This window comes from Elgaria multicarinata, chromosome 4, assembly GCF_023053635.1.
Source record: "Elgaria multicarinata webbii isolate HBS135686 ecotype San Diego chromosome 4, rElgMul1.1.pri, whole genome shotgun sequence".
NCBI classification, from domain to species: domain Eukaryota; kingdom Metazoa; phylum Chordata; class Lepidosauria; order Squamata; family Anguidae; genus Elgaria; species Elgaria multicarinata.
This window is the reverse complement of record NC_086174.1, coordinates 93880579-93894447: the sequence shown is the minus strand read 5'-3', so window position 1 is coordinate 93894447 and position 13869 is coordinate 93880579. Positions and strand designations below refer to the sequence as shown.

At 39.2% G+C, this 13869-nt stretch overlaps 1 protein-coding gene across 1 annotated transcript in view; it reads right to left on the bottom strand.

The window, feature by feature from the left end:
• The window catches only part of SEC63 (SEC63 homolog, protein translocation regulator), a 41050-nt gene extending 28108 nt beyond the window's left edge, over positions 1-12942 (bottom strand). Inside the window, exons 1-3 of the mRNA XM_063124823.1 lie at positions 12739-12942; positions 1846-1945; positions 662-776 (exon numbers count right to left, since the gene is read on the bottom strand). Of these exons, the coding sequence (XP_062980893.1) occupies positions 662-776; positions 1846-1945; positions 12739-12862 (339 nt within the window). The 5' untranslated portion in view covers positions 12863-12942. The remainder of the gene's footprint in view (positions 1-661; positions 777-1845; positions 1946-12738) is intronic.
• Positions 12943-13869: the final 927 nt, after the last annotated feature.

The window sequence follows — 13869 nt, the reverse complement described above, 5'->3', positions numbered from 1 at the left end:
CCCACTTAATTGGGATTAAGTCCCATTGAACTCACAGGGGATAGTTATGAAAGAGAGGTATAGGATTGCAGTCTAAGTAATCTAGTCCTATCATACTTCTACTTGAGACATCTTCTGCAATTTCTCAACATTCAACAATTGTAGCGAAGGGAAAGATATAGTGTAACAGTTCATATACACAGCCAAATGCTGAAAGCTTTCTGTTCAATGAGGATCCACTTGACTCTTCATCTGCAGAAGGTATCAAACATCCTAAGCCTATATAACCACAGTCAAATCTTCAGGTTATTGTAGAGGACAATGGATGTTTTTTTACATTTTAGAAAAAAAAATGTTTTTCACATTTTACAAAAATTCTGATCCACCTTTTAGCCCTCAGTGCTAAAGTAGCCTCCATTCTAAAAAACAAGAATATAATAACCAAATAAAAACCAAATACAATATATTAATTAAATAATTAAAAGACATAAAAGAGGGACATAAAACTAGGTTAGTATGCCATAGCAAGAGGTTAAAATAGATTAAAGGCAAGTCTCCACTGTGTCTGCAGAAGTCCATCCACATGATATTGGATGGAGCTGATTACTGCATTCTGTCTAAGAATACAGGGAAATTTACGTCAAACTAAATTAAAACATTAAATAGTGAAGGTATTACTTACTGGATCTAAATTTAACACTTCATATGGATTGTATTCTTGATATTCTCTGTCTGTTTTGGAAACTTTGTAAGCAAGAAACAAAAACAGTGCCCATCCAGCAAGCAGAATTACTTTCCTGTTGCAATAGAAAGATTAAAAAAGGAAGGGTGTTTAATTGTTTAAAATTGTGAAAAAAGTTCATTGCAACCAAATTATATATTGATATGTGGAAGAGATTTAACAGCGCCAGCAACAATCCTAAAGGAATCTCTAGACCACAGGCTCTCTCAAAATTAAAGGGAATTATACAAAATCGTCACTGCAAACTGAATAGGTTGATAGTGAATACTGCCCATAATTTAGAGGACACATTTTCAGTTTTAGGTTATTAAACCTCATTTCCTGAATTATACAGAAACTGCCACATAACTCCTCTGTGGCAACCTATAAAAAAATGAGACAACTCAACAAGCATAGATTGCATGTGGTGTACGCAAGCAGAGAACAAAGCGGAAGCAACTAGCTATCTTAGCACCAAAAGGGAAACTGTCATAAATTTCTCATTACTTCCCTTAATTATGGTAAACTACACATTTAATTTAAAGCAATAATTTTCAAGCTTCCTATCTTAAGGAAACCCCCTCAACATAAACTGGTCCATAAGAAAGCCTTGCATTATCTGCAGAACCCCATGCATTGAAGAAGAGTCCAGAAGTATTCTAGAGTCTGGGAGTTTACCCTCTGAGTTCTTGAAGACCACCAGGCCTAACAGGCCTCAACAAGGACACCCCCACCAACACTCCTCCACAGTGGGACTTCAGAAGACAAGATTGAAAGATGTCTTGCCCACCACTACCAAGAAGCTTGTCTGCCACTCATCTTCTCTTCAAGGAACCCCCAATAAATTCCTAAAGAACCCCAGGGTTTCTAGAACACCATCTGAAAAACACTGTTTTCAACAGCTCATGAACACAGTTGCCTGCTAGAGCTGTGGACTCCAAACCTTTCACAATGGATACCTAACAGAAATATTTTGCTATGTGGAGCCCTTGACATAGGGATCATCTTCCTCAGTTTTATAGGAAGCACACCAGGACCTACAGCTAAAACACAGGTCACCATCTGGTATCACACTATTGAGAATAAAAATTATGGTTCTTATTACAAAAAAAGGTACTAAATCCTAGATACTAACACATACTTACTTTATTGTGGGAATTATATTCTGCTGGGGTTTTAACAACCGTAAACGATACCACAGGCATCTTCCATATACTTTTCTCAAATTCTTTAAGCGAATTTGTTCTGTGAAGAGGAAAAATATCATTTCAAATTTTGGTAGCAGCAAAATTAGTGAACTAGGCTCTCTTCGTAAATCTATTAAAAAATGCTCTATAATTCTAACAATGAAGATTTCAGCATTCAACAGGCTGCCAGCTTCAATAACAGGTTTGCAAAGAGTACAGTTGACACCTGTAATATATGGTAAAGTGCTTCTCCCTCTGCAACGGTCCAAACAAACTTTACTTCTCAAAAGGAGAGCCATATTAAAAAGTAATCTTCTTAAATTACATTAAACATATAAATTAAGGCAAACGTGAAATCTGATTTGACACGTCAATTCATAATATATAGTTATGTATGAACCCCAGAGCTTAAAAAGTTGCTCAAGCTTGCATATTATGCAAAGCTAAGTCCTCCACCTCAAGTCACATCTCTTATGATTATGTCCCACCAGAAATACACAAACTAGCAAAGATCAAAACTGAGTTTAAAAATCAAACTGTATTTATTAATTTAAAGAGCACTGTGGACAGCACTTCTCTGTGCAAATAAATCAGAACTAATTCCTTTCGTATTTTAAATTCAGAATATTTACATTTGAATACAAGATAAGTCTCATTAATATGAAGACATTACAAGCGTTTAAAAATTCAAATTCTCCAGTACATCTGCAACAAAAATATTTGCAGTGATATGGAAAAAACGATTTTAATGCCTCTGATAATAACAAAATTGTTGCACATCTAATTTTTAATATAACAGTGGCACTGCACTACTAAATATATGTACATGTACTACTCAAATATTTAAATAGGACTTACTTTGAAGAGACTTAAAAGTAAGGAATTCTGCATATGTAATGCAAGCTTGGTAATAATTATGGTTAAAGTACTGGACGAGGGGGGTGTCCCCCACAGCCAACACCACACACACACACTTTTTTATCCTGGTTGGCATTATGCTTGAGAGACGTAATCCTGCAGACTCTAACTGAAGTCCTGCTATCATTATGTTGGCAGTTGGCATTAGCCTTTAAAATCTAGCAAGTACCTGTGGGTTTAATCTAATTATGCACATGTTCACATAAGAGCTTTTGATCCAGCAGATATCTACTTTCACCCATCATACCATCATTTATCAATTCACATACTTGCCTTTACCAACAGTCTGAGTGGATTGAGTTCAGAGCCTATATACTTAAATTAGATATTCCCTTTAAAAAGTCAATATCCACTGTTATTTACCATTGTTTCAAGGAATGAATAATGTTGAACTAAACCCAAATGCAAGAAAAATGTTTACCTTTCCAGCTCATTTATTATTGTTATGCCTCACTAGTTAAACTGTTGATGACTACCTGTTCTCTCTCTTGTATAATACTGTGGCCTAAATTGCAGCTAGGAATACAAACAAACTAAAGAGCATATACACATTCTTTATCATACCACTAAGAGCACCCGATATTAGAATCATGAATTTTAAAGACAACTTGGAGTTGTCTGACTAAAAAAAAAAAAAAATGATTTTAAAAAAAAGTCTTGGAATTGCCTAAATAATTGAATCAAGTCAACTGAGAAGACAAATGCCATCATGAATAAAATGGGGACCAGTAGAACTGATCTCTCAGTGTTTAAATTGGAAGGATTTTTGATTGATTTTATAAATATGGTGAGCTGCTTTGAGAGTCCAGGCAATAAACAGGATACACAGCTAATAAATAAATATCTAGTTGCTCCTCACTCCAATTCATAGGAAGCAGTTTAAGTAGGTTAACTTTTATGGAACTCACAAAGTTGAACTAAGGTTACAGTTTGAGCCAATTATTTGGTTCAAATATACCTGAGGCTGCACAACAGAGATCTGTAACAGAAGATCAGTACGGTAACACAAAGCTGAACCACTGAGATCATCCTAGATTCTTTGCAAACCAAATGTGCACATTCTTAGAATTCGTTGATAACTGTAGCAGCTTCTTCCTGCAACTACATGTTCTTGAGGAAAGTATTGCCATAATGACACTCCACAAAGAACAGGTTCATTTTTTACATAATAATGTCTATGACATGCTCAAGTGGGTTTGTGCAAGCATTTGTTTTCTCAAGCATGTTTTGCTAACTTAACAGGTCTCCTGTGCACACACACTTGAAAGACACCATTTATACTCCTCTTACAAAAAACACAAATGAAAACCAGTCGACTATACAAGACAGACAATATTGAATGTCACCTTCTCAACTGCCAACATGATCCTATGGATATTTACTCAGCTGTAAGTTCTACTGTGTTCAATGGGCCTTACTCACAGGTAGGTGTGCACAGGATTGCACTTTAATCTTCTTTCTAGACGATTTAATTTATATACTCCCCAACAATGCAACTGATCTGCTTTAAAGTCAAGTTCAATAATAAAAAGAATGTATTTGGAGATCTTGTTTCAACCTCAAAACCTTTCAATTATCTCTTTTCTTATCTTTATGAAAAGTCTGCTTTTATTGAGCACAACTTCCTTAATACTGAAGTTGTTTGTAAGACAATGCTTTATTCTTTTCACAATAATTGCTTCTAACAGTAATACTTTGTTACAAGGAGTTCTTCCAAACAATGTGATTTTTTAAAAAAAACAACTGATCTCTTAGAGCACAATGTAAAGTACAGAATGTTAAATAGGAGAGCACAAAATCCAAAGCACAAAGCAGAAGAGGAGACTGGAGTCAACGTGACTTAGGTTGCAAACCTAGATACATTGATTCCAGGAGTATGCCACATTGGGACTTACTCTGAACACAGTGGGACTTAGATTTGAGTAAATATGGATAGGACTGTGTTGTTAGGATGCCTATCCAATTTTTTAAGACCCACTGGATGATAGGTGCCACTTCAGACTTATCGGTTTTCTGATTCATAGAATATGATTTTCAATTAAAAAAAATCGGATTTTTAAAATCCGGATTTTTTTCAAAAGAAAAAGAAAAAACAAAACAGTGTTCCATTGTACAAATTTATATTTTGGAAATTTAATTCTGTTTGTTGGACTCTGAACAAAGCAGACATTCCCCTCTAGTGGGAATGTGAAAGCCAATACAGATATCGAGAAGCACACAGAAGTAGAAATCAGCTTGTATTCTATCCTCAATATGCCTCTCTCTCTCTCTCTCTCTCTCTCTCTCTCTCTCTCTCTCTCTCTCTCTCTCACACACACACACACACACACACACACAGTGAAGTTCACAATCACTTTAGTTTTAAAGGCGGAAAGTCAACGGCCCAGTTCAGAAGACACCTTAAACCACACTGAATAAGGCTTTTTCCCTTATTCACCATGGTTAAGCCATGGTTTAAAGTGTCTTCTGAACAGGGGCACTGTCAACTCAGCACTGATCCTAATCCACACCATGGTTGATTATCATCATGCTGGGTGGGAAGTATCCCCTAGATAAACAACTGTTGAGTTTATTATTACCCCACCATTGACTATTGTGTTGTCTGAATGAAGCCTAAGTTAGATACGATTTCAAACATTCAAATGGTTTTCCAGAAAGTCTACCAAGTAATGATTTATACTCAAATATTAACATTTGAGTTTTTGGAATGTTCCCTAGACAACATCAGCTAAACTCTGTGAACCAAATAATCAGGCACACACTGAGCTATCCAATGAACATTTACTGCTCAGTGCTGAGATAGCTCTCTAGAAATATGGTAAAGTTAAACTAGTTAAAGATATCATTCCCGAAGCACCCTGATATCCCAGGGAAATTGATACAGCAAATAATGAAAAGTTGTCCTTCTATTCCCAATGCACACAGGCTGTAAAATGATTTGTGTGTTAAATTAACACTTCTTAGTACTGATGTAAGGATGTGAAGAAAGTCTCTTTAAAAAGAGGGGGATGTTGACTTCAACAGGCTAACTCCACATCTATCAAGACAACACCTATTAAAAGAGAAACAGTAGAGAGCAACATTTCACCTTAATTTGTATATAATCATACTCATGCAGATGGCACAAACTGATAGATTATAAAATATACACCCCATCAATTTTGGTCTCCTGCAAGCCCAAATTATCACTTCCTACTGCACCAAATGACTGGCTCTGACACACATTCTAGTCATTAAAATTATTCTACAAGTTTAGATTGCAGGGTGCGTACACAAAAAGTTAGTGGCCCATAAGAATGTTTGCTTACCCACCTAGATCCAATGTATCTTGCTTTAATAGGCAGCCAGCATAGCACAGGGGTTAGAGTTTGACTGGGACTTGAGAGATCCAGATTCTAGTCCCCACTCAGCCACGTAGGTCACTGGGGACTTTGGGTCAATCGTAGACTCTCAGCCTAACATACCTCACAGGCTCAATTCGGACAACACGTTAGTCAACACAGTGTAAAAATTCTATTCAACGTTTGAGTTTTTAGAGGGTACATCACACAACATGTTCTAACTCCACCATTGTGTGACTGTGGGCTACCGTGGAGTTGAGTAAAACCAGAGTGGATAAAAATCAATGATATTTTTTTTAAAATCGGATTTTTTTAATTTAAATTGATTTTTTAAAATAAAATGCTTTTTGAGGAAAAATCTATCTAAAGATAGCTTTCTATTTAAGATACATTATACTCCAAAGGTTATTCATCATGAAATAAGGATTAGTTTTTAATTATGTAGCATGAGGCTGTTTAAATTTTTTGGTAAATGAATTCCATTAATCTATTCACAATGTCATGCTCTTCCAGAGGTTTCTGCAAGATTGTTTTTCTCCTCCCAATAAAGTACAGCAGAAAAGTTGACCAAATATGAATGATTAACCTACTAAACTGGAGATAGTTCACCTCACAATAATTTCATAATTTATCTATCTACGATGTGTTTCTAATAGTATAACCAAATCAGTATTTTTTTATATAACTGTAAAACTAATCTGAAAAGTTGCTATTCTAAAAATGAAACTTTCACTGGGTTGTAAATATTAAGATTATACCAGCAAGAATGAGTCTTTGATAACTCTGAGTTGTGTAAAATATAGTGAGGAAGAGTGTCACATGATTAAATCGAGTCTTCCCTAGAGCAGCACTCACTTCTTTCACCGCTCTTGCCAGGGAACTCTGTACCTAGTGGAAAAAGTCAATGCAGTGGAGAACTTCATGGAGCCTGCCACACAACATGAAACAGCAAGGATATTCTGCATGGAGTGTGTTTTTTTTAAAAAAACTCCACCATTGCATGGAGTTTTCCTGCCAACCAACACGTTTCTCAACCATGGTGTAACAACTTCACCGTGGATTTCTAAAACCACTGTTGACAAACATGTTGTCCAAACTGAGCCACAGAATTGTTGTGAGATAAAATGTAGAGAGAGAAAAGCTTCTTTACTTGATCACTGGGGCTAATTCTCACTCACCAGAGACAAGTAGCTGTTTAGAAGCCTTCCACAACCATACATCAGATGTATAGAATGCTGTACACATCCATAAGGTTAGAAGCAGTAAAAATAAACTTTTAAGACTTTTAAGAAAAACTTTTAGGGATTATTGCAGTCCATAGTCTTCTGAGATCCAGCCTCAAAACTGACATCACCACACCATACCAGTTTCACCATTTTGGACTTCAGGTAGAGGAAAATTGTATTTTAAAATGCCATATCCACAAGAGAAAGAAAATAAAGAGAGCATTAGCAGTGCTCTTTATCTTTCATATAAGATTTAAATGGACTACAGTACAGTACAGAAGTGTATCCTCTGTACAACAGTCAAGACAATCTAGAAGAAACATTGGGTTGGATCCAACTTGTACTCTATGAATTTCTGCTGATGCTTGAGAAAAGGAGTGGGGACCCTGGAAGTAATACAAAACTCTTTAAAACCTTCCCATCAAGCTCTTGAAAATTCTGTCCCTAAACTCAATATGCAAATACCTTAAATTAAACATGCTAGCTCATTTAGGGTGATCATATGGAAAGGAGGACAGGGCCCCTGTATCTTTAACAGTTGTATTGAAAAGGGAATTTCAGCAGGTGTCATTTGTATATATGGAGAACTTGTTGAAATTTCCTCTTCATCACAACAGTTAAAGCTGCAGGTGCCCTGCCCTCTTTTGAATCTGGTCACTCTAGTGTAGCTCCTGCACTTTAATTGTTGTAATGAAGAGGGAATTTCACCAGGTTCTCCATATATACAAATGACACCTGCTGAAATTCCTTTTTCTATGTAACTGTTAAATATACAGGAGCCCTGTCCTCCTTTTCATATGGTCACCCTAAGCTCATTCAATGACCATATTCTAATATTCATTCATTTTCCCTTCCAATGCCCAAAAAATGCAACATAGGGAGTTCCTTATACTTGAGTCAGATCTACACCAAGCAGGATATAATGTTTTGAAAATGGTTTGAAAATGGTATATGGAATGTGTCCTGGGCTCGAACAGTTGTCACAACCATTATAAACCGTTATAAAGCAGTAGTGTAGACCCTGCCTTGGACATTTGGTTTTCCTTGTGGTAACTATGCCCAACTATACAAATCAATATATGCTACTTCTTATCATCACTGTACCAAGCCAAGTGTTAAAGGCTTTCACACACCATCTTTATTAGCAAAATAGTAATTAAGGCAATGAAGAAATCCCTACCACCAATGTAGCACAGCACAGTAGGGCATGAACCTAAGATGCAATCACTTCTTGGTAAAAGTAGCAGTATCAGCTGGCATGACAAGGCCCCAGAAAGTTCCTAATCCTAGAACACCAAGGGTTTGATTTATGAACAGAATGGTGGTTCCATTGGCAGAGGGAATCAGAAGCCAAGACAGCATCACTGCTAGAAGAAAGGGTCGGGTGTTGATTTTCACTGATTCTTCCTTCCCCCTGCATTCCTCACACACTGTTCTGTAGGGTCTCCCAACCCTCCAAAGCAGATCTTTGGGTTTGTGGAGGCTGCAGAAGGGAGGGGAAATTGCAAAAATCATCAGCCAGTTTGTGGAGTTCCATTCCAGACAAACTCTAGATCCAACTCCATGTTTGGCAAAACAAAGTAATTTTTCTTCTAACTGCCAATTTTAATTTACAAGTAGCAACACAGTTTGAGGGATGTTGCCACTTACAGCATTTTAAGTACCTAAAAGGAAATTTATCCAGACATAATGCTAAATGATAGCTTTGTATTACATGAATGAAGATTGCACTCCTATCTCCCCTCTACCAGCACAACCGCAAGAGCATGAGAAGTTTAGTGTTATGCCTGAACTGGACAAAGTGTGATTAAACTTATATAGTTTACTAAAATAAGTCAATTTCAAACCAAAGTTGGTTTGCAATTCAGTTACTCTAATTTGAGATATCAGAATATCACACACAGATGCATGTTTATGGCACAGGTCAATGTTTCAACAACTGTTGAACCTTGCCTTGAAGATTGAGCTGTCAGAATGAAAGCTGGTGTGCATGTAACATTTTTGATTCTAATATTATCTCCATATCAGCCACTAAGTTCTGATTAGGACACTGATATGGGATTACAAACAGACTTAATCCTTACAGGACCAAGTGTTTCTGGTCAGTAAGTCTGAACTTGGGATAGGTAGGGATCAATGTTGAACATGAAGCTGCAGATTCCAATTTAAAGAGTATTTCAATTTTAAAGAATATTTTAAAAATAGAGCATTCATCAGCCTTCCTTGGCAGTATCTCTGTCTTTTTAGGAAAAAATTGGGTAAAATCTGGCAAAGATGCTTTAGATATATGATTGCCAAACACATATCAGAAGACTAGAATGCTTCCATCCAGTTTTAAAATTCTATTATCCCAATACTCTAGTGACTTCAACCACTGCTAATGGCTTAAGAAAAAAAGAAGAGCCATACAATTCAGGAAGACATTTTCAAAACTTAGAAAAATGTCATTCTTATAAATCATCATAATACAGTACACAATTTATTACATGGTGGAATATTGCATGAGATATTCAAGAGGAAAGGTTACTAATTTATTTCCTTGATTTTAGTATTTCTGTGAACCGCCCAGAGAGCTTCGGCTATTGGGCGGTATAAAAATGTAATAAATAAAATAAATAAATAAATAAATACTTTGCAATAATTTATAAAAAATGAAAACTCTCTATCCAATCCTGCTCTCACTTCCTCTGCTTCCAGCGCATACCCACCCTAAAAGAAAAGGCTATACATTTAGGTCTTCTGTATCCTAGCGGATTCTATTAGATTATCAAGTTGAATGATCAAAAATAAATGTCAAAATGGCTTAAAGATCAGTATATATGTAAACTGCTATTATTTCAAGTGCTGGCATAAGAGAATATTTATGCCAGCACATCGGAACCTGGACACTATAGGTTAATCATAGATCTAACTACTAATTGTATGTTATCTATGGGTTATTCAACCCACTATGGTGTCTGGGTTTGAACGTCATGTAGAAACCTCTGACTGGGGGTTGAATATTCAAAATTGCGGCAGAATGCACCCATAACAAGTCACAACAAATTGTGGATTAATTAACGCATAATCTGTCACCATTATATTGGTTGGCTTTTTATTGGTTTAATTTTTTTCCATGATTTGGCTATCCCTGTAACTTTAGGGATGCAAAACTCTAGGATCTCGGTAACTGGAGGAGATAAAGAACTCAGCTACTAATCTAACTTACTTGCTTTGCCTCCCATCTAACTCTTGCAAAACTTCATTGGCTCCTAAACTTTGCAATATCCCTATCTATAACAATTTTGTCTCAATGCTGAGAAGCAAGAATTAAACTTGTCTAGGAAAGCTATTTCATATACGATCTTGCCTTTTCTTACATTTCTTCTCCCCAAGAAACCATTTTACATCATCTTTTGCCATTTGAATTATCTCTGATACTGAGATGAGTACATCAGACTTCACGAAACTTGGCAATAAGCCAACCTATCACCAAGAAACAGAACAGAAAATCTGGTGATGATAGTGGGTGTAAATAAATACACATTAAAGAAAAGGTAATATAAAAAGCAGTCTGCTGGCTTGCATTTACTCCCATTAAGATGGAAAGCAGGAAAAGAACACTAATGGCTATACCCCATTGATAATATCCTTCAAAGATGATAGAGCACAGTGAGAAAATAATGTGTGGCCAGCTGATACCAATGCATCATGGCAAAGATGAGAAAAATACAGATTTGCAACTGTTTCTTAGGATTCCAATACATATAGACTTAAGAGTAGGAGAGAAACCCAGGAACTGATAGGAATTTGTGGTTGTTTACTACAGCGTATTTATTGCAAACTGTTCATGGATTTTTCCCAATACTTTCCTAGGGGGCTGGAAGTGAAACCACTACATAGTCATGTGGGGCATGGATTGCAGTTTATTATCAAGTTGTCAGGAGAACATTTATTTAAGGCTATACTGAATGAACACTTGGTATCAACGTGTCACTTATTCTGGAGCACTCACTGAAATAACAAGGATCATTACTTTACTTCTCTATGACTATACCTACTGCATATGTTGTACTCACAATCACAATGGTGGACAACATCTTCTCTTCAAACATGAAATCAGCTAACCCACTGTATAAACCAAGTGTGCAGTTGATGACTTTTTCTCTAGGTTAATTAAGTGCTGCATACATTATAATCTTGACTGCAGGGCATCAAGTGAAGTCTTAAAGAAATGGCTGTCCTATGTTCACCTAAGGCACAGCTGGGGAACATACAGCACTCCAGATATCATTGGACTTCAACTTTTATCAGCCCTAGCTAACAGAGTCAGTGGCAAGAACTGACAGGAGTTGCAATTCAACAATACTAGGATGGCCACACATTCTCCATTCCTGAGGCTGCAATATACACGCAAAGGCTCTTTCCACACATTACACTAAGAACTTTTGTACATTTCCACATCCTGCCATATGAAAGCAACAAACAAATCCCTTCACCAGAGTTGGACAACTTGTAGTCTCTCAGATGTTTTGGCCTACAACTCCTATAATTCCTCACCACTGGCTATGGTGTATGAGCATTGTAGGGCAAGGTATCTGGAGGACCAAAAGTTGCCCAATCCTGCCTAACACCGCCTTTGGTAGAACTGATTTTTAATTTTTAATTATTACTGTACTCTTTATCTATTGGTTATTTTTAATTTTTAATTATTACTGTACTCTTTATCTATTGGTTATATTTACATCCCACTTTTACTCCAAGGATCCCAAGGCAGCTTACACCATCCTTTCCCCCCACCCCACAATTTTATCCTCACAGCAATCCTGTGAAGTAGGTTAGGTTGAGAACCAGTGACTGGTCCAAAGTCACCCAGTGAGCGTCATAGCCGAGTGGGGACTAGAACCCAGATCTCCCGAATCGCAGACCACCACCAGAACCAATACACCACACCTCTCTTCCGTTGTCCAAAGAAGCAGCCGCCGCTCCGTGACACAAACGGCAGGAGAGAGGCTTGGAGGGCTTTTCTGAGTCGACGTGACAACGGCCTTACACTGGGGCGCCTCTCACAACTCCAGGTTGTGGATCTCCGCTAGGACGGCCACATTCTCCATCTGCCCGCAATAACACGGAGCGTGGCGGTGATACCCGGTAGGGTGGGAAGAAGCAGGAGAGGCACACAGAGGGCAAAGCGCCCCAGGCCCTGCAGATGCCTGTAGGGCGACGGGAGGAGGGCGGGATAAGAGGCGGTGGGGGGGATGGGGAGCCCCCAGAAGCCTGGCTGACGACGCCTGAGGAGAAAAGGGTCCACACACGCTGCGCCAGGCCCGCCGTGGCCGGAGGCGCCGCTGGAGAGAGGGGCAGGAATACTCGGCGCCCGCACTCACCGGCGTGCTGGTCCCGCGGCCACAGGTAGTAGGTGGCGGGGATAACGATGAGGGCCACGAAGCTGGTGAGGAAGTAGAAGAAGGTGTTGCCGCTGTCATCATACTGGAACTGCTGCCCCGCCATGGCCGCTCGCACGCCCCGCCCCCCTCTCGGCGCGTGCGCTCGCCCTTTCTCGCTCTCGAGCCAGCCAGCCCAGCAGCGGCGTCCCCGGGGATCCCGCGAGAACTGGAGCAGCCCCCGCCCCTCTGCCCGCCTCCCCTACCCACTACTCCTCAGTGGCTGGCTGGCTCTCTCACTCTCGCCTACAACTCCGGCCTCCCCTCCGGCCGCACCAGCGCAAGCAAGGAGGGAGACGTGTCACTGCGCACGCGCCGTCGTAACCTTTGTGGCGTCTCGCGGGTGCGCGCACGCGCTTCAAGTTCCGATTGGCTGCGCCCTTTCTCCCTTGGATGGGTTGGTTAGGAGGACACGGGGGCGGGGGGGAGAGTGCGTGAGCGAGTGAAACGGGTGGTGGGTGGCGGCGTGATGGTGGGCGGGCGCTAGGAGGAGCCGCGGGGTTAAAAATGGGCCGCTGGGGCTGCTTAATGGTGCTGTGGGGTTGGGGAGGGAGCAGGCACGTGGACCCTTTTTTCCACTCCCTGAACGGCTTCATCCAGCCTTTCACGCCCTTGTCGCGTTGACTCCAAAAAAAACCTCAGGTCAAAAGCATGTTTTAAAGAAAGGGGGCGGGGCGTTGCTAGTCCTCAACATCTCGGAAAACTTTTGAAAGACTTCAGTAGCACGTTTATAACAGCCGCATTTTTGGTGGTTTCTAACTCCTGTGATTCTAAGCATGTAATTCTATGTATTGCACACCTTGGTGGAAGTAAATCCCATTCGATTCAGTGGAGTTTCTTCCATCCCTGCTCACATCCATACGAAACGTTAAACGGTTTGAGCTAGCAATCCCCTGTTGGGTTCGATGGTGCTCAATTCTGTTAAATTTGCATGGGATCGCACCCACTATCCAAAGTAAAGGACGAAAGGGCTGTCGATGCACATCCGCGTTGCCGATATAAATCAGAAGTGAATATTGTGACGTGCAGTTCATGACACTTTTCGAATAGCTCCGGCCAAATCTACTTTCCCTT